The sequence below is a fragment of the Haliotis asinina genome, chromosome 9, assembly GCF_037392515.1.
Source record: "Haliotis asinina isolate JCU_RB_2024 chromosome 9, JCU_Hal_asi_v2, whole genome shotgun sequence".
NCBI classification, from domain to species: domain Eukaryota; kingdom Metazoa; phylum Mollusca; class Gastropoda; order Lepetellida; family Haliotidae; genus Haliotis; species Haliotis asinina.
Window position 1 is genome coordinate 12,339,153 of NC_090288.1, and position 24,650 is coordinate 12,363,802.

General features: G+C 41.2%; 1 protein-coding gene across 2 annotated transcripts in view; it reads left to right on the forward strand.

Annotated features, from left to right (window-relative positions):
* The window catches only part of LOC137296947 (deleted in malignant brain tumors 1 protein-like), a 76,984-nt gene extending 57,587 nt beyond the window's left edge, over positions 1-19,397 (forward strand). For both annotated transcript variants that reach the window (XM_067828864.1, XM_067828863.1), the window contains 11 exons: positions 1,885-1,958; positions 2,263-2,512; positions 4,666-4,739; positions 5,046-5,295; positions 11,492-11,565; positions 11,849-12,195; positions 13,760-13,938; positions 14,898-15,097; positions 17,239-17,436; positions 18,387-18,697; positions 19,210-19,397. In XM_067828864.1, coding sequence (XP_067684965.1) covers positions 1,885-1,958; positions 2,263-2,512; positions 4,666-4,739; positions 5,046-5,295; positions 11,492-11,565; positions 11,849-12,195; positions 13,760-13,938; positions 14,898-15,097; positions 17,239-17,436; positions 18,387-18,697; positions 19,210-19,382 — 2,130 coding nt within the window. In that variant the 3' untranslated portion in view covers positions 19,383-19,397. The remainder of the gene's footprint in view (positions 1-1,884; positions 1,959-2,262; positions 2,513-4,665; positions 4,740-5,045; positions 5,296-11,491; positions 11,566-11,848; positions 12,196-13,759; positions 13,939-14,897; positions 15,098-17,238; positions 17,437-18,386; positions 18,698-19,209) is intronic.
* The last annotated feature ends 5,253 nt before the right edge of the window (positions 19,398-24,650 follow it).

Here is a 24,650-nt window from a genome sequence, read left to right on the forward strand (position 1 = left end):
ATGAATCATGTATTTTATTCTGCTATTTTCATTACATGACACGTTTAAATAAACGTAATAGTGCCATTTCAGTAAGACCTGTCATGACATCGAAAATGTTATTTGTTTACGACGAACGTTTTCGATTATTTTTTTTTTTCAGAATTATTTTTTAATTTGTCGTCGCGCGGATATTTGCCGATACAAATATACGAAATTAAAGTCAGATACTTATGAAATATCAGTAGTAAGAATATTGAAATCGGTTTGCGATAATTGGACAATTTATACGGTTCCTAGTATAAAACGCATCCGGCTACCAATCGAGTAATTCAGGTAAATTCAGGAAAATTTACTATATTTATGTTTGTCTTGTAACTTGTAATTAATATCTGTAGGTTTGAAATTATCTGGATATTTTTTTTATAATAATGTATATTTTTGTACGTAGTATTAATGAGCTGAATATTTTTTCAGTTGTCCCTTATTTAGTGACGCACTGAGTGTTTGAAATCACCCACCCTCTTATTAACGCCTTATGCTGAAATTAATTCAGCAGGCTAAAGGTTAAGAGAGTTAGCACCATTTACGGAGTCATATATTCGAGGCCGACTCGTGCTATTCCGGGACAGGCCGTATACCTTCTTGAATGTTACGGAAAGAGGCGAGTGGTGACGATTGGCTAATGTGACTGTACCCGAGCAGAGTCAGATAAGAAATGGCCTTCAGCAACGAACACTTGTTGTAAGATGCGACTAACGGTACTGGGTGGTCAGGGCTGCTGATATTGTTGACACAAGTCATCACATTCGAATTGCGTATATCGATGCTCACGAACTTGATCACTGGATCGTCTGGTCGAGACTGGATTATTTACAGACAGACGTTATATATCTGGACTATTGCTGAGTATGGTGTTCTACAACAACGAAACAAAAATAACGGAAACCAGTAATTTAATATGGATACATATACAAGTAAATAAATTAGTTAGACTTGAAACCGACATACAAACCAACCAATACATCGCAATATTCAGACAATATATAATCAGGATTCCTAAAAAGGTTACCCATGCAAGAAGTAAACCAACACTTTCACTCGCATCTTACATCAAGGAGTTTTAATAATTCAAACGCATGGTGCAGTCTGTCGGGTTTGTAAAAAAGCTAATTTTATCCAAGAGTATGAGGAAATGAAAGTATTATATTGACAAACTTGAAGCATAAAGTAACGTTTCCTTTTACACGATTTTTTCGTACGACATACGACAGATTTCGCACGCGTTGAATTATCAGTAACTGTTTCCTTTTCTGCGTTTTTGACGCACGACGTGGTACGACGTCGTACAACGGCTTTTTCTATTGCTACATGTAGCGATCTGGTCATGTGACGGAGCCCGATGTACGGGTTTCAAGGGGCAACTGTGCTAAAAATGTGCTTCGAACTCTGTAATGGCGAATGTAGAAACTTCGTTGAACTTGTGAGGGTCAGGACATCATTGTGCCCAGTATGTCAGCAAAAACGGTGCGTTCTTTTTCGAATACTTCTTTCTTTTTTTGGCCATGAGATACAATCCAAGAATTGCAATCAATTTCTGCACGTACAATAGAGAGTGCCGTCGTGAAACGGGTGCCATAATTGCTGTCAGATCCGGCGAATCGGACAGCTCAACCGATGTCGGATGGCAAAATGGAGAAATCGTGTATTGTCGTAGATGTCGCACAACGTCGTACGAAAAAATCGTGTAAAAGGAAACGTAGCTTTAGAACATTTTTATTTCATGACTGCGACCTTTCGATACAGATTCGAGTACCCTTGTTAAGAGAGACTTTTAAAATACCTCTTAAAGAAATGAAAGAATTATTATTATGGACATGTTAATATATATATTTTCCTAACCAGACCCCGGGGGACATTCGACTGGTGGACGGTTCCGGGTCAGGGGAGGGGAGGCTGGAGGTGTGCTACAATGGAATGTGGGTATTACTGTTGGCAGATAAACGTCGATGTTGAGTGAACCGTGAAGATGTAGATTAGAATTGGTCTTCAGCAACTCATGCTTGTTGTAAGAGGTGACTAACGGGTGGTCAGACTCACTGACTTGGTTGACACGTCATAGGTCGATTGCATAGGTCGATTATTATGATATCAATCACTGGATCGTGTGATTCACACTCAATTATTTACAGACCGCCACCATATAGGTGGAATATTGTTGCGTGTGTCTTTAAACAAACAAACAAAACTGCATAACAAACATTTCATAACCTTGTTTTACAGATGGGGTGGAGTTTGCGACAACGATTTCACAGCCAACGCCGCTGCTGTCACGTGTCGACAGCTCGGCTACTCACCCCACAATGCGACATTTTCCTCGGTCACGTGGTCAGTAGATTTCTTATTGGACGACGTCAATTGTACAGGGCAAGAAGCTGCGCTCCAAGACTGCGTACACAGTGCCTGGGGCACTCACAACTGCGGGACCACTGAGCACCTCCATGTGGCTTGTTTTAGTCCATGCACAGATCATGTATGTAGAACCAGAGTTACATGTATGGAAATACCCAACACCCATACATTCAATTATTACTGTCCTATTGCGTTTCAGGGAGTTGACTACGAGGAAGGCATGTACTTTCCAGTGAATTACGTCAGCATTCTGTTGTTGTAGTTGTTCGCTTGTCACAAGATGGATGGATGGATGGATGGATGGATGGATGGATGGATGGGTGTGTGGGTGCTAGTTTAAGCATTATCTTACGCCACACATAAATGTTTACAATGGGCTCATCTATCATTTTCAGTGTACCCCGCTTACAAGCTAGTTCAATCTCTTTGTACCCTGGTGGGAATGTCAAACGTATTTGATACTTGGTGATCGTAATTTTTTATCTCGAATAACACTACATTACGTATGATGTACGGAAATTATTAATGTTTTGCGAATGCAGATAGATGAAAGGGAGAACTCTACATCTGTGCTTTTTGTCGTCTGCAAAATCTAGCGATGACTACGATCCCATACCCGTGCTTCAAACAATTCAAAATTAACACTGCGGTGTTTGGGAGATAAAGGAGTTATTTACACCACACAAAATGACTGTATTACACAGATGTACCAACGTTAGGAAATATATGGGTCATCCGGCGGTCATATCAAAAACGTTTGAAATCTACATAAAAATTATCATCGGCCTGGCAGACTTACAAAAACGCAAGAAACAAAATTTATTAACATGTCCATGGGCACGCAGAAAAAAGTCCAATACTTTCTGTAAATGTTTTGTGAAATTTTGATCAGATAACAGTGACTTCCATCCTAACTTACCGTTACATTTCGCTTGATCAAGTTGTTATTCCAAAAAATGGTTGTTTTACTTGGATTTGGAATGTCATATAAGTATGCGCAAACATGTCACAATCTGTCTGTAGATCAAGGTCAGTGCGTGGAAGGGGATATGAAGGAAAGCATGGGAACGCAAAAACAAAAGGGTCAGTTTCATGGTGATTTACGTAAGTTTTTTGGCGGCCGTGACAACCATCGTCCGTCAACTTCGAAGTTAAAAAATACAAACATAGAAAATTGCAGAATGGTGGGTTTTTCAAGCACACGTTTCAGAAAAAAATCTGACTATGGTATACAGTGTGACATTTGTTTGAAGGGAAAGGCAACTAATCCCTTTACAAACTTTCAAAATTCAACTTCTATACCCCACCAAGAAGCGATACTTTTTTTCGTTAGAAGTGTCATATGAAACTATTTCGTGTATGTAGTCATGTCAAAATTTCCCTACATTATGATTACATTGGAAAGAAAAAGAATAAAAATAGTTTTAAAAATAAAATAAACAATAATGCCGCCATTACGATAATCCCAGCATATCACATTGCGTCGTAGAAATTTGAGAGAATCATATATTCAAGGCCAACTCGTGCTATTCCGGGACAAGCCGTATACCTTCTTGAATGTTACGGAAAGAGGCGAGTGGTGACGATTGGCTAATATGACTGTACCCGAGCAGAGTCAGATAAGAAATGGCCTTCAGCAACGAACGCTTGTTGTAAGATGCGACTAACGGTACTGAGTGGTCAGGGCTGCTGATATTGTTGACACAAGTCATCACATTCGAATTGCGTATATCGATGCTCACGAACTTGATCACTGGATCGTCTGGTCGAGACTGGATTATTTACAGACAGACGTTATATATCTGGACTATTGCTGAGTATGGTGTTCTACAACAACGAAACAAAAATAACGGAAACCAGTAATTTAATATAGATACGTATACAAGTAAATAAATAAGTTAGACTTGGAACCGACATACAAACCAACCAATACATTGCAATATTCAGACAATATATAATCAGGATTCCTAAAAAGGTTACCCATGCAAGAAGTAAACCAACACTTTCACTCGCATCTTACATCAAGGAGTTTTAATAGTTCAAACGCATGGTGCAATCTGTCGGATTTGTGAAAACTAGTTTTATCCAAGAGTATGAGGAAATGAAAGTATTATACTGACAAACTGAAAGCATAAGAACATTTTTTATTTTGTGAGTACAACGTTTCGTTACAGATTCGAGTACCTTTGTTAAGCAAGACTTTTAAATGCCACTCGAAGAAATGAAAGAATTATTATTATGGACATGTTGAGATATATTTTCCTTCCTAACCAGACCCCGGGGGATATTCAACTGGTGGACGGTGCCTGGTCAGGGGAGGGGAGGCTGGAGGTGTGCTACAATGGAATGTGGGTATTACTGTTGTCTGATATACGTCGATGTTCAGTGAACCGTGAAGATGCAGATTAGAATTGGTCTTCAGCAACTCATGCTTGTTGTAAGAGGTGACTAACGGGTGGTCAGACTCACTGACTTGGTTGACACGTGTCATATGTCGATTGCATAGGTCGATTATAATGATATCAATCACTGGATCGTGTGATTCACACTCAATTATTTACAGACCGCCACCATATAGGTGGAATATTGTTGCGTGTGTCTTTAAACAAACAAACAAAACTGCATAACAAACATTTCATAACCTTGTTTTACAGATGGGGTGGAGTTTGCGACGACGATTTCACAGCCAACGCCGCTGCTGTCACGTGTCGACAGCTCGGCTACTCATCCCATAATGCAACATTTTCCTCGGTCACGTGGTCAGTAGATTTTTTATTGGACGACGTCAATTGTACAGGACAAGAAGCTGCGCTCCAAGACTGCGTACACAGTGCCTGGGGCACTCACAACTGCGGGACCACTGAGCACCTCCATGTGGCTTGTTTTAGTCCATGCACAGATCATGTATGTAGAACCAGAGTTACATGTATGGAAATACCCAACACCCATACATTCAATTATTACTGTCCTATTGCGTTTCAGGGAGTTGACTACGAGGAAGGCATGTACTTTCCAGTGAATTACGTCAGCATTCTGTTATTGTAGTTGTTCGCTTTTCACAAGATGGATGGATGGATGGATGGATGGATGGATGGATGGATGGGTGGATGGTAGATCAAGCATCATCTTACGTCACACATAAATGTCATTTACAGTGGGTCGTTCTATTATTTTGCTTTGTCACAAAATGAATGAATGAATGAATAGATAGCTGATGGATGGATGATCCAGCATTATCTTACCTCACGCATAAATGTCGTTTTTAGAGGGCTCTTCTATTATTTTCAATGTACCCCGCTTACAAGCTAGTAACATTTCTGTGTACACTGGTGGGGTTGTCAAACTCATTTGATACTTCGTTATCGTAATTTTGTATCATGAATAGCACTCGAATTACGTATGGTGTGCAGAAATTATCAGTGTTTTGCAAATGCAAATCGAAGGAAGGGAAAGCTCTAAATCTGTTCTAATTGTCGTCTGCAAAATCCAGCAATGACTATGATCTCATACCAGTGCTTCGAACAATTGAAAATTAACACTGATCCCTCGGGAACATAAACAAACATCAAGGGCAGGGATTTTGCGGGATGCAACTTCCTGTGCTCCATGGGCATAAAAGTTAAAACGCATGAAACAGCAACGAAACAAACATTAACACGTCCACTTGGACGCAGAAAAAGTTCCAATACGTTTAGTAAAATTTCGATCAAGTTACACTGATATTCCCCTGACCTCATCATTACACTTCGCGTGATCAAGTTGTTATTCCAAGAAATTACTGTTTCTTTTTTATTTGGAATGTCTTTTGAGCATGGGCAAACATGTCCCAACCTGTCTGTAGATTGAGGGTAGTGCGTGGAAGTGGAAATGAAGAGAAGCATGGGAACGGAAAAACAGAAGGGTCAGACGAATTTTTTTTTTTGGCTTGGCAGCCGTGATGCAAACAACTGTAAATCTACTGATGAATATGCTGGGGGTGAATCATCAAGATTCGTCAGATAATCCTGGTCCCTTAACTTCGAAGCTGAAAAAACATAGAAAATTGCCGAATGATGTTCTTTTACGAGGGGATTTCAATAAGTTTTGAGCCTTGCATAGAAAAACACAAAATATTGGTGTGAACCACATTTATTTTTCAACATAGTCCACTTGTGAGTCAAGACACTTGTTCCATCTTTTCTGCCAGGTGCTGATGCCATCTCTGTAGAAGGCGCCATTTTGGTCCTCAAACCAAGCCTCAGTAGCAGCAATAAGCTCATTATCATCCTGAAATCTACGACCACGCAAGTGTTTCTTGAGATTTGGGAACAGATGGTAATCACTTGGTGCCAGGTCTGGAGAGTAGGGGGGCATGCGGCAAGATTTCGTACTCGCATTCCTGGACAGCAGCGGCTGCACCGCGAGAGGTGTGTACTGGAGCATTGTCTTGATGTAGAAGAATACCACGTCTGATCTTGCCCCGGCGCTTCTCCTTGATTGACTGTCGCACTTGCCTCAACAAGTTAGCGTAATATTCCCCATTCATTGTTCTTCCTTTTGGTAAGTAATCTCTGTCGATGACGCCTTTGCTATCCCAGAGGACTGTCGCCATTACCTTCTGCACCGATCTGGAAGCTTTGAACTTTTTGGTCCTGGGAGAAGTGACATCTTTCCATTCAATGGATTCTTGTTTGCTCTCAGGATCATATAGGTGGATCCAGGTTTCATCACAGGTTACTAGCCTAAAGTGAAAATCTTCTGGATTCTTGTTGTATCTGGTTAGCATGGAGTTGCTTGTGGTGGCCCTTGTTTGCTTCATTTCATCTGTAAGCATTCTTGGCCCCCATCTTGCGCACACCTTAGACATGACGAGATGTTCATGAAGAATTGTCTCGATGGATCCGTGTGAAATGCCTGTGGTCTCCTCTAACTCGTGGAGTGCAGCACAAGTCTATGCACTCTGTCAATGTTGTCCTGACTAGTGCTTGTTGTTGGGCGACCTGGACTGGGGTAATCTTCAAGACTGTCTCTACCATGCTTAAATTAATTGACCCATCGTTTGATGGTAGCAGATGAAGGGGAAGACTTCCCATAAACTGGTTAAAGCCTTTCTTCAATGTTCTTCGCCGAGTTTCCTTCAAGAACTAAAAACTTAATTACTGCTCTATACTCAATTTTATTCATTTTCACTGCCGTGAGGGGGTCTCTTTCTGTCAATGTGAGCTGTTCAATAACTTCTGAGAGTAGGATACCAAAACTTATATATCACATCAGCTACACCCCAAGGTTCAATGTCGTACCATAGGCTGTGACATCTGGGTATGAAAAATGCTCAAGGCTCAAAACTTATTGACATCCCCTCGTAAGTACACGTTTCTGAAAACAAACTGACTATGGTATGCAGTGTGACATTTGTTTGAAAGGAAAAGCAACTAATCCTTTCACAAACGTTCAAAATTCATCTTCAATACGGCAACAAGAATAGATTTTAATTAGAAGTGTCGTATGAAACTATTTCGTGTATGTAGTTACATACCAAAGTAACCACAACAGAAGAAGAGTTCTTTTTCAAAACTTTATTCCTCCCCGTTAGTAACCCCAATACCCATACTAAACTAATTCTTCATGTGCAAATGCAACCAATCTAATTACCCAAACTAGCTGCATATACAGTTCTGTCTACCACTTATGTTGCTAAAGTTATAATAACAACACTACTTCTAACTGGGTGGGTCAGGGCTGCTGAAATGGTTCACACAAGTCTTCACATTGGCTCGACACAATCTCCGGATTGTCTGGTCCAGATTGGATTACTTACAGACAGACGTTATATAGCTGGACTGTTGCTGAGTCTGGCGTAATACAACAACGAAACAAAAATAACCGAAACCAGTAATTTAATACAGATACATATACAAGTAAATAAATTAGTTGAATTCAAACCGACATACACACCAGCAATCACATCGCGCATTTCAGACAACATTTTATCAGGATTCCTAAAAATGTCATTCACCCATGCAAGAAGTAAAACAACACATTCACTCGCATTTTATATCATGGAGTTTAAAGAGTAAATAATAACAAAAATAAAACCAGAATCGGTCCTTTATGGAGAAGCTGTCTGAGACGCCATTGCATCGTTTGTACATGCAGTGTGTGGAACAGAACAGCAATCCAACCGACTCCATCGCTTGGATGACGTCGGCTGGTCTCAAATGTGAAACTGAGGGCTTCCTTTTTGCAGCTCAGGACCAGTCACTTCCCACTCGCAATCGTCAAAATGTGATTCTTAATACAAATGCGAACATGAAATGTCGTCCTCTCAAGGAATTCACAGAGACTGTCCAACACCTTGTCAGTGGATGCCCTTCCTTGGCACAAACAGCATATCTTGAAAGACATGATGGCAAGGCTCGCTGCTTTTACTATCTTCTCCGCCATGCCTGTGGCTTTGACCCCGAGGTCCATCCATGGTACGACCCTGAACATGTCCAGGGCATCCTGGAAAATGGTCCTTTTAAACTTCTTCGGAATAGGCCAATATACAGCCTGAGACGAATTTCAGAATTTCAGAACCGTGGTTCTGCAAAGGTCGCACAATACTCCTTCCCAAAAAAGAAGACTTGACCTATCCCAAAAACTTCCGCCCTATCACATGCCTAAATACTCAATACAAATCATTCACAAGGTGTTTGACGAACCTTGTGTCATCCTACTGTTCTTCCAATGAGATAATTTACAGAGAGCAGAAGGGAGCGAGAAAGGGACGTTAGGGGTGCAAGGATCAACTTCTTCTATAGAAAATGATTTTGGAGGAGGCTAAAATGTATCACCGCAACCTGTCCACGTGCTGAATTGACTACAAAAAAGCATATGACTCTGTCCCACACGAATGGATTCTGAAGTCTCTTCAGTGTATTGATCTCCCTGAACGACTGCTTGATTTACTCAAGTCTTTAATGAGTTGCTGGTAGACTCAACTTGAGATGTATTCACAAGGGCAGGTGCAGACTTCGGAATCTACTCCAGTCAGAAGAGGAATATTTCAGGGTGACTCCTTCAGGCCTTTGCTTTTTTGTCTGTCTCTAAATCCCTTGATTTTTCTGCTCAATAGGGAGGAGGGTTACCATCCCGGACCTCTTCAGCACAGATCCCCAACACCACTTACTCATCCCCTCTACATGGATGACATCGAGCTCCTTGCCTTTCAATTTGAAAGAACAGGTTCTCCTTGTCGAGTCCTTCTCTAATGATATTGGCATGACTTTCGGGCTCGACAAATGTAATACTCTTCACTTGAAACGTGGCAAGGTAACTAATGATGGGTTTGTCAAGTTACAAGGGGGAGGAGTTATTGAGCATTTTGTGGAAGATCAGGCCTACACCTATCGTGGAATGCAAGCTCGAGACAGCTCAAGAATGCCCAGATTCAAGATAAACTTCTGGCCAAGTATAAATCTCGTTTAAAGAAAATCTGGAGCTCCGAGCTAAATGCACGAAACAAGGTCAAAGCTACCAATACCTTTGTTGTCCTACTCCTATTCCTTTGGAGTAGTTGATTGGACAAAACAAGACATCCAAAGCCTTGACCACCTGGCCAGAAGGATCATGTCTGATAACAGAGCACACCACCCTCGTTCCTCTCTTAATCGTTTATACATGCCAATCAATTCAGGAGGTTGGGGTTTGATGCATGTGGAAGTTCTTCATGACAGAATTTTATTGTGTACTTTTACACATATTTATTTATCTGATGATCCTCTGGTGATGCACGTGGTGACTCACGATAAAAGCAAGGAATTCCACAGCTATTTTAAGCGTGCCGAGGTTGTTGGACACGATCTGAAATTTGAAGTTGATTTTGTTGATGGCAATGTACTGCTGGACGGTACAGCGATGGGAGTAAATCAGGTGAAGTCCTTTCCCAAGTCTGCCTAGAGTTTACTATCTTCTTCTATCCATGCCTGTGGCTTTGACCCCGAGGTCCATCCATGGTACGACCCTGAACATGTCCGGGGCGTCCTGGAAAATGATGCTTTCAAACTTATTTGGCATAGGCCAATATACAGCCTGAGACGAATTCCAGCCAACAAACCTGATCTTGTCCTTTTTGATAAAACCAATGAAATTATTTATATGATTGAATTTTGTATCCCTTTTGACAGCGATATGACTGGCAAGATTCAGGAAAAGCATGATAAATATTCTTACCTTGCCTTTGAAATGTTTCGCTTGTATCCCAAGTACACTGTCGTCAGGCTCCCCATTGTTCTCAGTTCCCTTGGTTTGGTACCTCCAGATCAGAAAGGTGCCCAGGTTCTCCACCAGGAGCACAGCCCTTCTGACAATCTGGGTAATGCAGAAGGCTGCAGTGTTGGGGAGCCTTCATATTCTCCGGAAAGTTCTTGGTGGGTTCGACTAGACAGTGTTTCCTGGGAGAAGTCCCATTCCCTGTCTGGGCTGCGTGTAGAGGGGGCTAGGGCCCTTACCAGCCTGACTGTGCCAAGATCACCCAAACCTTCTCTACTGCATGTCTATCCTAATCTGTAAAACATAATAATAATAATGATAATAATGCACTTGTATAGCGCCTGGTATCCATCTGTCTAGTTGCTCACTGGCGCAAGTGTAGTTGTGTAGGAGTCAATTGAGTGAATGGGAAAATGATTAAATATTGTAAACAGTTCTGAACAGAAGGGTTTTGATCACACTTTTAAGAGTGGATTCACAGTTCTGATGGCAAAGTGTTCCATAATTGAGGTGCAACAGTGGAGAAGGCTCTATCGCCCGTTTTGCTTGTGGATACTGACTGTGACATGAGGAACTGTTCAGAGGAGCGTAGACGTCCAGGTGGCTTGTAAATGCTGATGAGCTCTTGGAGGTATTGAGGGCTGTTGAAAGGCACGTTGCACTTTCCTGGATTTGTGAAATCTAGTTTTCCAAGAGTATGAGGAAATGAAAGAATTACATTGACACACTTGAACCATAAGAACCTTTTTTTCATTTCGTGTTTGCGACGTTTCGATACAAATCCTTGTACCGTTTACATGTAAAGCAAGGGAAAAAATAAAAGAATAATTATGAAGACATGTTGAAAACTATTTTCCTTCCTAACCAGACCCCGGGGGACATTCGACTGGTAGGCGGTGCCAGGTCGGGGGAAGGGAGGCTGGAGGTGTGCTATAATGAAAGGTGGGTATTTCTGTTCGCTGACAAACGTCGAAGTTCAGTGAACCGAGAAGATGCGAGTTAGAATGTCGTAAGAGTGACTAACGGGTGGTCAGACTCACTGACTTGGTTGACACATGTCAGTGGTTTCCGTAAATCGATCATTATGATGTTAATCACTGGACTGTGTGATCCACACTCAATTATTTATGGACCACCGTCATACAGGTGGAATATCCTTGAGTGTGTCTTTAAACAAACAGCAAAAACAAAAGCATAACAAACATTTCATAACCTTGTTTTACAGATGGGGTGGAGTTTGCGACGACGATTTCACCGCCAACGCCGCTGCTGTCGCATGTGGACAGCTCGGCTACTCACCCCTCAATGCGACGTTTTCCTCGGTCACGTGGCCTGTGGATTTCTTAATGGACGACATTAAATGTACAGGACAGGAAGCTGCGCTGCAAGACTGCGTGCACCGAGCTTGGGGCGATCACAACTGCGGGACCACTGACCACCTGCATGTGGCTTGTTCCATTCCATGCACAAATAATGTATGTAGAAACGGGGGTACATGTATGGAAATACCCCACACCCATGCAGTCATCTGTTCCTGTCCTACAGGGTTTCAGGGAGTTTACTGCGAGCAAGGTGTGTATTGATAGGCCTTCCAGTGTATTACATCACCATTTTCTTGTAATTGTTAGCTTGTCGCGAGTGGCATACGATGGTTTCCTCTCATATTATCAGTTTCATTGTCAAGAAATTAATTAAAGTTAATGGTGCAACAAAGGAATTAGTAAGGGATAAGTAAGGGATTAAAACTCAAGTCATTTCAACATTTAGCCAGTATATTTCATTTTACAACATTTATAAAAATGTGTGATTGACGTAATAAATAAAGTTACAAATATACAAAAATATACAAATTATACTCCTTATCACTTCTTATCATTTTAAGCAGATGATTAGTGTTGCAAGTTACAGATAAATAAATAACTTGTAATGTAATTGTAATAAAATTCAAAACAATAAAAAAAACTGTTTTGTTCGCACAAGTGGGCACTATATTGGATGATGGTAGAAAGATAATTTAGAAGCCGCCGCTTTTCAGCCTCAAGGCTTTCTTCAGGCTGTCAGTATTTCTTCCTTTTGGGTTTAATTGAGACATAAATGGATGAATGGAAATGGCAGGCTTGCAGATCAAGCAATGTCCATTTCTGTCAAATAACCACGGAGTGTATACATATGACATGTATATATACTGAACAGCAAAAGAAACACAACTGTTTTGTAGGTTTTTAAAAACAATTATTCTTTTTATGTTTTTGTTGTTGTATTTATTTATTTTTTGTTATGTTTTAAATACAACAAAACAAATACAACACTTACTTTTATGACATTTCATTCTTTTCAAAACTGATCAGTATACATAAACAATAAGTTATTAGTATATGGTGGAAAGGATGACATGAAATGATTACACAGAGATGTTGGTGTAGATTATACAGAAATGTTGAAAAAGATAATACAGAAATCTTGGATTGGATAAATCAGATGTTGGATTAGATTATTCACAGATGCACACCGCCTCCATTCTTAGTGAGTGAGTGAGTTTAGTTTTATGTCACACTCAGCAATATTCCATCTATATGGCGGCGGTCTGTAAATAATCGAGTCTGGACCAGACAATGCAGTGACCAACAACATGAGCATCGATCTGCGCAATTGGGAACCGATGACATGTGTCAACCAAGTCAGCGAGCCTGACCACCCGACCTCCATTCTTAAAGTTACTCGCACGCTTAAGAATAATTTCATGGGATGAGGATTTTTAATGCCATGTCGTTGGATAATGGATTTCAAAGCTGCTAAAAAGGTTCATGTTTCACACACTCCATCACAGATCTGTTTGCTTTACACATTCAAACAAATATTCGTCCGTGACAGTTTAAGATCAAGAACCTCGTGACTGTTTGTGGTGATTCAGCACCAAAGTACACGAGAATGCGATTTCTAACAATAGCTCTTCATGTCATGTATAAATGATTAAAATATAATGATACATTTCCAAGGTACAGAATCTGCTGTAAACCCTGAAACCTTTCATTAAGGAACACAGCTTTACGTTATCCACAATACACAGTTGGACAACGGTAGTTTATGCAATAAATATATGTGTATGTAATTATGTTATGTGCGACATCTTTTGTAGCTCAGGGCTTGCAAATCACCTGTACATCTCAGAATATGTTTGTGGAGTTTGACAAGAAAGAGTTCCCAAGTCTTCATGCCGACAGCCTGACATTACGAGATCCCACATGTGGAGCCACAGACACGCTCACTAAGATCACTCTCACTGCACCACTTGGAGGATGTGGCACACACATGGAGGTGAGTGATAGTTACTTCTACTACGATCACTCTTACTTCACCACTTGGAGGGTGTGCCACAATCATATGGAAGTGAGTGACTGCCACAGACACGCCCACGAATATCAGTTTCACTGTACCACTTGGAGGGTGTGGTACACTCATGGAGGTGAGGGACTGCCACAGACACGCCCACTACCATCACTCTCACTGCACCACTAGGAGAGTGTGAAACAGAGATGAAGGTGAGTGACTGCCACAGACACGCCCACTACCATCACTCTCACTGCACCACTAGGAGAGTGTGAAACAGAGATGAAGGTGAGTGACTGCCACAGACACGCCCACTACCATCACTCTCACTGCACCACTAGGAGAGTGTGAAACAGAGATGAAGGTGAGTGACTGCCACAGACACGCCCACTACCATCACTCTCACTGCACCACTAGGAGAGTGTGAAACAGAGATGAAGGTGAGTGACTGCCACAGACACGCCCACTACCATCACTCTCACTGCACCACTAGGAGAATGTGAAACAGAGATGAAGATGAGTGACAGCCACAGACGCACTCACAACCATCACTTTTCCTTCACCACCTGGCGGGTGTTTAACATTCAGGATGAAAGTAAGTCTGTAATATAACACCAACTGATACTACTGTGTCGTTTCCAGTTACTGACAGTGTTGCTGTTAGCTTTTAGAGCCTTTAACTTAATATACAGTCATTTCTGTGATATATATTCACTGCTATTTAGCCTTTGAATCAAACTGCGGTCAAACTGCCGTTGCCAAATACAAAATAATGAATAATGTTCCACTTTCGGTTACCTAATGTGCATATCTAAAGGGGTATGACATGTCTTTTTATGTCATGAGCGTATGTCATGGATAAATATTTTATAATTTATATATTTGATAATTTATGTTGCCACGAATTACTGCACGTACTTCTATGAAAATCACTTTGTCATCTGAAGGTGGTCGGTGATGACTTCGTCTACGTGAACGAGATAACTGCCCAGGATGTCACTGTGTCGGGTCACATCTCGCACGTTCGAGACGTCAACGTGACAGTGCGTTGTTTCTACAACAGAAACGTCGTGGCAAGCAACTACTACCTCGTTGACAATGGGGACCTCGACGTCCTTACCAGCAGCAAGGGCAAATACGACATCAGGTAGGACTCGGATAGGAGAGGTTACAGGTAGAGTTTAAGCTGTGGCAATTCTAGGATCCACCTGCACAAAGCGATATTAGCACTACGACCACCTTACGAGTTTGTTAGATTGTTGGAGCTGCGATCATCGCAACGCTAAGTTCGGTTTGTGCAAGCGATACCAGGACTCGCCTTTCGGCAAACCGCCTCCTGCCTCAGTATCCATTGATTTCCATTAGTTACGCAGTCTGTTTGGCTCCTGGATCTGACGCACCAATAAAAAATAATAGTTACAAACCAGATTTACTTTTAGGTGAGCAACGTTATCAACATGGCTACGTAAAGACTTTTTATTCAAAGGATACCTTCATGTCCACAGACCCCACCACAGCGTCGTCAGTAACCCATCGTCGGAGGCGATTGACACAAACAATTGTATCCAAGATACGTAGATCGATAGCCATCATGCCAATCACCAGATTGTCTGGTCCAGACACGATTATTTACAAACTGCCATCAGATAAGCCGACGTTAAACAATAAACAAACAGATTATGGGATATTGGCTGTGTAGAGCTTCGTGCGCCCCAAGTGTAAGACACAAACTAATGATCGTGGGTTCGAATCCCGGTTGACCATGATTCTGTTTCTAGATATTTCAGTATCATACCAGTGTCCATGGAGTTCATAACAGAGACCCTCGGCACTTCGGACTTCCGTGTGGTGTTAAGCTGACACATCGTGATATAACGTTAAAATATTGTTAAACACAACTCACTCACTATCTCAAGAAATATACACGTCGCTGTATAAAAGCAATAATCCCATACAGTCTGCGAAACAGACACTGGCCCGCTACCCCGTGGTTAGTAAATATCCAGTCGGGTCAGTAAATCTCCACAGTGTCATGCCCGACTGGTTGGTGCTTTTTTCATGGGGTCATTTTTCAAATAATCACTTTCTCCTACTAATCAAGTTATACTATACTTTTACATCATGCACGATTATAGGCTGATAAGGATGGTATTTTACCTTTTTGTAATATTTTGCTCAGTTTCTGCAAAATATATTCTTCGTTGATGAAAGTATCTTCTACGTGGTCACAAGTATCATCTGCTTAGAAGATCATCTACGTGGTCCTACGTATTTACTTAGAAGATCATCTACGTGGTCCTACGTATTTACTTAGAAGATCATCTACGTGGTCCTACGTATTTACTTAGAAGATCATATACGTGGCCTTAAGTGTTATCTAGGTAGAATATCATCTACGTTGTCACAAGTATCATGTACACAGAAGATCATCTACGTTGTCACAAGTATCATGTACACAGAAGATGATCTACGTTGTCACTAGTATCATGTACATAAAACATCATCCACCTGTCATAAGTACCATCTACATAGATCATCTACATTATCACAAGCATCATCTACACAGAAGATCATCTACGTTGTCACAAATGTCATCTACGTAGAAGATCATCTACGTAGCATATCATCTATCTGGTCTTAAGTATCATCTATGCAGAAGCTAATCTGCGTGGTCATAAGTATTATCTACGCAGAAGATCACATACGTGGTCATAAGTATTATCTACGCAGAAGATCACATACGTGGTCATAAGTATCATGTACATAGAAGATCATCCACCTAGTCATAAGTATTATCTACGTAGATTATCATCTCAGTGACCTGGTCATAAGTGCCATCCACGCAAAAAGATCATCTACGTGGTCACATCTCGTTTATAAAAGTATTTTTACGTTGGTGTATCATCAAGTATCGTCTGCATGGATGTTACTATGGCACAACTGTACGTCTGTAAAGTCATTTGTTTCAAAAGAAGGGTATTAAAAGAATCACCAGTCTACCACGTTTTATTCACGAAAGCATGACTGCATAGTTCATGGAAGAAGCGATCAAGACCATTTTGTGTTATCTCGGGCCATCATTCCAGCGTAATTTTTATTATGTCCGGTATTCTGTCAGATTTGGAATTAAAAACTGTTCCGATATTCATTTATTTTAGATAAGTATGTATTATCAAGAAAAATAACTTTATTTCCGAAACTAAATTTCAGTCTACTGAAGAGGTTTTCACCAAGGACACAGCGGATCTTGAAACATCAAACTACCTACATCAACACTGTTTGTTTCAGTATGAATCTGATCTATAAAGGCGTGACGTACCAGCCCTCTAGTTCCACGCCTCTAAGCGTCAAGCCGGGGGAGGACCTGTCAATCAAACTGTCCCTCCAATCAAACGACTCGAACCTTCAGATCTTTGCAAGAAACTGCAAGGCCACCCCCACGCCTTCGCCGAATAGTTCTGTGCAATACCTGATACTTGAAAATGGGTAAGCATGGTCGGGCGAATCGTGTCGTGACGGTGTTTTGTTGAACTATGAAACACGTGTTACGATCCACGGTCGCTCTAATACGTGTTTAGGTTCTGACGTCGGAAATAGAAAAAAATTGTTTTCTTTCACGTTTATCCCTACAATTTATGTAGTTAACATGAAAAAGTGTGAAATACCTGTTAAAATACGTTGGGTCTAACAACAGTTCCAGTGGTAGGGAGACAGAAAACGTGAAAAAAGGACTTCACTAGGGGAGAAGAGTGCAGATTTGAGCAGGTTTGCTGTTCAGTATTATATCACTCGAACTTGGTGACTCTTCAAATGGATGTTAATCTACAAACGCTCTCATCTCTCGTAATGTTAAAAAAATGCTGTTATGGCGACCCTTTGAAGGTTCGAATTAGAACTGATTCTTCGGTCATGCTTGTCGAAAGAGGCAATTAACGATGCTCGTGATAACTGGATTGTGGATAATTTACAGACCACTGTAATATAGATGGAAAATGTGGTATTTGCTATAACGTTAAATCTGTCATAAACTGAGGGGAAAACAAGGGATCACATGAACGCAAAAGTGTTCCTCTATTTTTTGCAGATTTCTTCACAGTCTGTGCGATGCAAGGGTTGAGACGAAATCTGCAAAAAATAGAGAAACACTTGCGCTTTAATGGCAACCCTATTTTTTCCCTTCAATATATTATGGCTGAAATTTCTTTGTGTGGGTGGCATCTATTTGCATAAATCTACGACACACTGTGATAACTGTTATTTTTACCAGTGCAAAATAGGTTCTGTTGTAACCTACAAAGTTTATTCGTTTTGTTGTTGTTTTCTTTTAAAACACCACACTCAGCAACATTCCAGTTGTGTGAAGAATGTCTGTAAATAACGGAGTTTGTATCAGACAATGTGCATGTTTGTTACTATTTTTTTATATTTCGACACAGGTGTGCACATGACTCAACCTTAACCTTCACGAACGTCAGTGACGTCACCAAGGAGACCTTGACCTTGGAGACGTTCAAGTTTGTGAACAGTTCCAGTATGGTGTACTTCCACTGCGAGGTGTTGGTTTGTAACGCGTCCGACCCCAAGTCCAGATGTCAACACGGTTGTCTAACCCCAAGCAAGCAAAAGAGGGACGCTGGGGAGAGCGGCGAAAGCGACTTTGGGCAAGAGGCACATTTGACTTCACAACAACTCTCTGCAGGGCCGATCCGAATTGCAAACAAGAGGTCAAAACGTTCACCAAAATTTGGTACGACTTTTCGCTGTTTCCTTTAATATTCAAAATAGAATGTGTACGGTCAGACTTCATAATCCGGACTGTTTCCTGAACCAAGATTTCGGATAATAATCGGAGGAATTAATTCTAAGTACATTATTGCATTTTGATTCTTGATATAAATGTTGTACGGGAGAGGGGATCTGAGATTAACGAGATCTGGATAAACACGACTCCATTGTACGGTGAATAAAGTGAGTGAGTGAGTTTAGTTTTACGCCGCATTCAGCAATATTCCAGCCATATGGCGGCGATCTGTAAATAATCGAGTCAGGACCACACAATCCAGTGCATCGATTGGGAACCGATGATCCCGTTAGTCGCCTCACACGACAAACATGGGTTGCTGAAGGCCTCTTCTACCCCGGAAACTTCACGGGTCCGGTGAATAAAGCGTATCGAGGGTAAGGACGTCGGTGATGGTGGTGATAGTAGTAGTAGTAGTGCCTTCCGAAAAGTCCACTAGCTTCAAATGTATTCCACAGATGACGACAAGGACGGGAACGTATATGTTTATGGCGACCCAGCTCTGATAGTGGGCGTGGCACTGATGTGCATGTCGCTGGTGATGGTAATGGCGACGCTTCACCTGCTGTTGCGGGGCAACGCTGGATACGACAACCACGACTGCACAGAGAATCACCGCAACAAAAATTAAAGACACAAAACACTTCTTGCTTGTCTGGTCTTGTTTTGTTTGTTGGTTTTTTTTGTTTGTTTGTTTTGGAGTTTTTTGTTTGATTGTTTTTGGGTGTTTTTTTGAGGGGGGGGGGGGGGGGGGGGGGTTGGGGTTTTTTTGGTTTTTGTTGTTTTTGTTTGTTTGGGGTTTTTTGGGTGGGTGGGTGGGGGGAGGTTGTTTGTTTGGTTTGGGTTTTTGTTTGTTTGTTTGTTTTCTTTGGGGGGGGGGGGAGGTTTATTATTTACCCACGACCGTCATACAGCTTGAATACTGTTGAGTGTGGCGCCAAGCACCGCAAAAAGTAATTTCTAAAACACTGTAGTAATTCATGGCGTAATAACAAATAAGGCTGGATATTGCCCTGATTTTCATATTGTGACATACTGCAATAATTTCGGAGATACTGCAATACATATTGTGATATACTGGAAGGTCTATGTCCAAGTGCTAACATCATAAATTCATAATAGCTCTCTGCGTGAGACATTATTTTCTTAGTTGCGTCATACTTTAAGGCTCAACGTCCCCATTGTGTAAAGCTATATGCCAGTGATTTACACATGAATAGCATGCTACAGCCCTTAACGTGAAATGATCCGGTGGTCATGCTCGCTGACCTGGTTGACTCCTATCTTCGGTTCCCAATTGCGCATGTCGATGCTCATGCTGTTGATCACTGGATTTTCTGGTCCAAACTCGACTATTTACAGACCGTCGCCATATAGCTGGAATATTGCTGAGTGCGACGTAATTTAATTTCTCCAAATGTGACACCCCTGCCTTGTTTCCGACGTGCGAGTGAGGATTTTACGCTGCTTTTAGCCATATTCCAGCAAAATCACGCAGTAGGGACATCAGAAATGGGCTTCACACATTGTATCCATGTGGGGAATCGAACCCAAGTCTTCCCAAACCAGCGCTTTAACCACTAGGCCACCACACCGCCCTGAAAGTGGATGGAACGGGCAGCGTACGAAAACAACATTCACTCACTAGCTGAACTGACATCATCTGACTTTGTAACAAAGTGCAATGCTGTTCATGGTGACCTGACAAATAGAAAAGATGTTAAGTGCAACAGTTGGCGTGATACTTAAAACGGGGTAGAATTGGCCTTCAGCAACCCATGCTTGCCATAAAAGACGACTGTGCTTGTCGTAAAAGGCGACTAAAGGAATCGGGTTGTCAGGCTCGCTGACGTGGTTTACACATGTCATCGGTTTCAAGTTCGGATCATCGGTTCCCAATTGCGCAGATCGATGCTCATGCTGTTGATCACTGGTTTGAATATTTACAGACCGCCGCCATATAGCTGGAATATTGCTGAGTGCGACGTAAAACTAAACTCACTCACTAAATTCGACCGAATGGTTAATGTGCAGTCTAAGTAAACTTAGTCTCAGTGTTTTTCGTTACACTCCACTACTGAGTCTAACAAAACCTAGTAGAAGGTCGCGTCAGGTAACCTTTGAGATTCACCAATCAGAACACAGCTTACCAAATCGCGAAAGTGGACATTGGCGCATACCTTTTGAACTTTTTACTTTATCTCGAAAAGGTTCGTACCCGAACGATTCCGAATGCCATATAGAGTAAGCTCGCTTCCAGGTGATGCACACGGCGTACGAACAACCATGACAACGGTGAGTAAACAGTCGCTGAAAATGGTGTTTTGGCAATATTCAAGGATGTCATCTTGCGGAAATATTAGCTAGTGGTAACCATGTCAACAGAAACTCCAAAGCGTATATACTGCAGGTCAAATAATTGTGTTATATGCGGTTCTTTGTTTGTGGAGAGATCTGTGTCAGTGACGTGAATATTCTGAAAGTCCCTCCGATCCCTAAATAGTAGCCGTTGTATGATTGGTCACATCTATTTAACGGTCTCACGTTTGACTGGACGGTCACTGGTGGCTCAAAGGTTACCTGACGCGACCTTCTACTAGTTTTTGTTAGACTCAGTGGTGGAGACTAAGTTTACTTAGACAGGGTTAATGTGGGACAGGAAGCAATCCCAATAATAAATTACTGTCGACATTTCTACTAACTAATTGAAGCGCTCTTAAAATCTTCTTGAGGCAGTGTGAGTGGTGCACATACATCCATATAAGGAAACATGACTGTTTTGTTGGCATTATTTCAGAGGTGAACCTTTAGATGTTGTTTGATAACTACGATAGAATATGAAACCAAACCAATTAAGGGCCAGGCGTTAATAGAATGTTTTCACTAATTTTTCATGGAAATTGCTTTATTTTAGTACATCAAAAAACGAGTGAGTGAGTATGGACTTAACCCGCCTTTAACAATATTCCAGCATTATCATGGCGGGGGACGCCAGAAAGTTGTACTGATCACCCATTTGAGTGGGTCATCTAGTTCCAGGTACGCTTTTATGTTAAAGAGCGCATTGCTGTCAACAAATCTTAGCTTACGTTTGAAAAGTAACAAAAAAATCGTATGGATTTCAGAAAGTTTCAATTACCCTTCTGAACACCACATACACTTTAATGTTCGCGTGACATTGTGCACCTGGATTCCTGTGCCGTCCTCTCGCTAACACTGACAGTCGGTCGGGAAACTGTCTTTGGTATCTTCGCAAGCCTATGGATTTCTGTCTTCGCTTCATAATCTACTCCATCATTCATAACTAGGCACGAATTTTCTGGCATCAAAAGACTGACAGTACCGTAACCACGGCCGTCAATCCGGACACGATCACCGATCCTTGACGCCAAGGATCCTTGTTTGTTAACACTGTGAAAGTAGTCCCTAAAATTTGCATATGACCTGTCTTGGAGGGGTTGAAGTGCTGGACAAGCATGTGCTTACCTACACAAGGCTGAAGGAAAAGATCCTTTCCGAGCTTCCTGGTGTGAAATCTGTCCTTCAATAAGACAGATGGAAACAGAGCCAAATAAGTATTACAATATACAAGTATCTGTGTTCAGTGTATATATATTATCATAAATAGTTGACATGAAATATCTAATGTTCACATTTGGTATATAATAACACATTTCTCCTTCATAAACAGTAATAGTGGCCTTGATACATGGATGTATACAAGTAACCATTAACAGCATAAAAAATCCAAATATATAGTGAAATTAGATGCAGAATAGCAGTTAAAAGTAAAAACAGGGTGGCACATTACTGAATGAATAATAATGACTTACAAGACATCATACCGATCATAAGATATGTTTAACCTCATTTACATACCGAATAGCATGTGAAATAGAGTATTGTATGAATCGATTAAACGTTTGTGATATTGTTCATTAGAGTGAGTCCAACGTCAAACCGAATTCAGCCATTTTAAAATAGTTCCTTGATGGATTTTATCTGCCGTCACCTTTGAACAGATACAATCTGTTTTAAGTACTCACACACGCGTATGCACGCACACGAACAAGCACACACACACGCACACACACACACACACACAGAGGAATATCTATTTAACACTGAAAATATGATCCGATACTATCTATACTATTATATATCTAGAAAGGAAATCTATATGTACCATTACAACAAATGTAAGGAATATTGGATTTACCAGACTGATAAAATGATAAGATGATGAAGCCAAGGAGGATACAGATGATGAAGAGAAATTAAGAGAAAAGGTGACAATTTATTGCATTCGTTTGGAAGTGTTTCATTTATACCGGTATATATTACTTATTCTTATATGCATTGGTATTTTCTAGTGGTATGTTCCATATTTGCACAAGCTTTTCACCAATTTCGTGCGTTGTCCTCGTGCAGTTCATCCACATAAGGTTTGCAGTTGTGATAAATTCTTCTCTAATGCGGGCAGTTTAGTGATGTGAACAAATCGGGTTTCTTTTTAAACTTCTTTCGAGAAATATATACAGTATTACCTATTTACCTTTTTCTGCCACCAGAAAAACATGACCACAAAGCCTCGAACCCAGAGACTCTGCGAGCTGCAGTGACTGCTTGTCTAGCTCTGCTGGGCGTTGTCCCGATCATGATCACAGTGGCCATCTCCATCGTCGTCAAGAGCGACGACGAAGACGTGGAGATTAAGGATGAAGCTTGTGAAAAACTTTTAAATGGAGATGATTAGTATTTCGTTATTAAACACTGTTTTATATAATTTGTCTTTATTTTAATTCAGCACAATAAAAAAGCCTATGGTTTAGCATTAGATGTTAGTTGGGGAGATTGGATAATGATGCTGTTTTGAAGATTAGATTACACAGATTACATGGAGGGAGAGGTTCAACGATCACGACGTGACCCCACATTTTGCACCACGGCTACCGGGAGAAGCTTGTAAAATCTACGCACTCGACAAAAACTAGCGACGGCAAATTGTGTCCTTGGATTGTATACGCTACGTTTAGCGATACTGTAACGACATCAAGACAGGAGAAACCAGAAATATGCCTAAGATATGCTTCTCACATTGTACCGACATGGCAAATCAAACCCGGGCTTCGGCATAATAGTCAATGCTGTAACCTTTTGCCTACTCAACCCTCCTCCGTATTTGCGAAGAGAGAGAAAGAACATATATTTGTCATGTCAAAATGAAAGTAGACATGTTAAGTTGCCTTACCTGTTGTCAAGTTTGGTGACTTGCCACATGCATGCCATGGTATCACAATAGTGTACGCCGATCGATGCTCATGTTGTCAATCACTGGATTGTGTAATGCCGCCTCGCTTATTTTACAGACTGCCGTCATATAACTGGTACGATCCGTCCGTGAAGATCCGGGTTAGAATTGGTCTTCAGTAACCAATGCTTGTAAGAGGCGAAATAGACTCGCTGGCATGGTTGGCACGTCACGGTATGTCATTTCTGTAGATCGGCGTTCATGTTGTTGATCACTGTATTGTCTGGTCCAAACCTGATTGTTTACAAACCGTCACTATATAACTGGAATATTGCTGTCTCACTCACTAGAGCAAAGCAGAATGATTATCGTGACGTTAAACAACCAATCAACAAATCTGCGCGTTCGAAGCAGCATATTAGCTGCCAGTCCAAACTGTTTCGCCCAAGTGCGGCTTCAACCACGGGAATTCTGTGTAACACGTGCACTACAATTGGTCTGACTCACGACGTACGAGCCAGCCAAGACCGGGCTATACAGTTGTGTCCTACTGTGGGAGAGGCGGTAGCATGAACCGTGGTTTACTGTAAGTAGTGGGCACTTACTTGACAGTTCAAGAAGGAAGAAAGCCGAAAGAGAGTGCTCCCT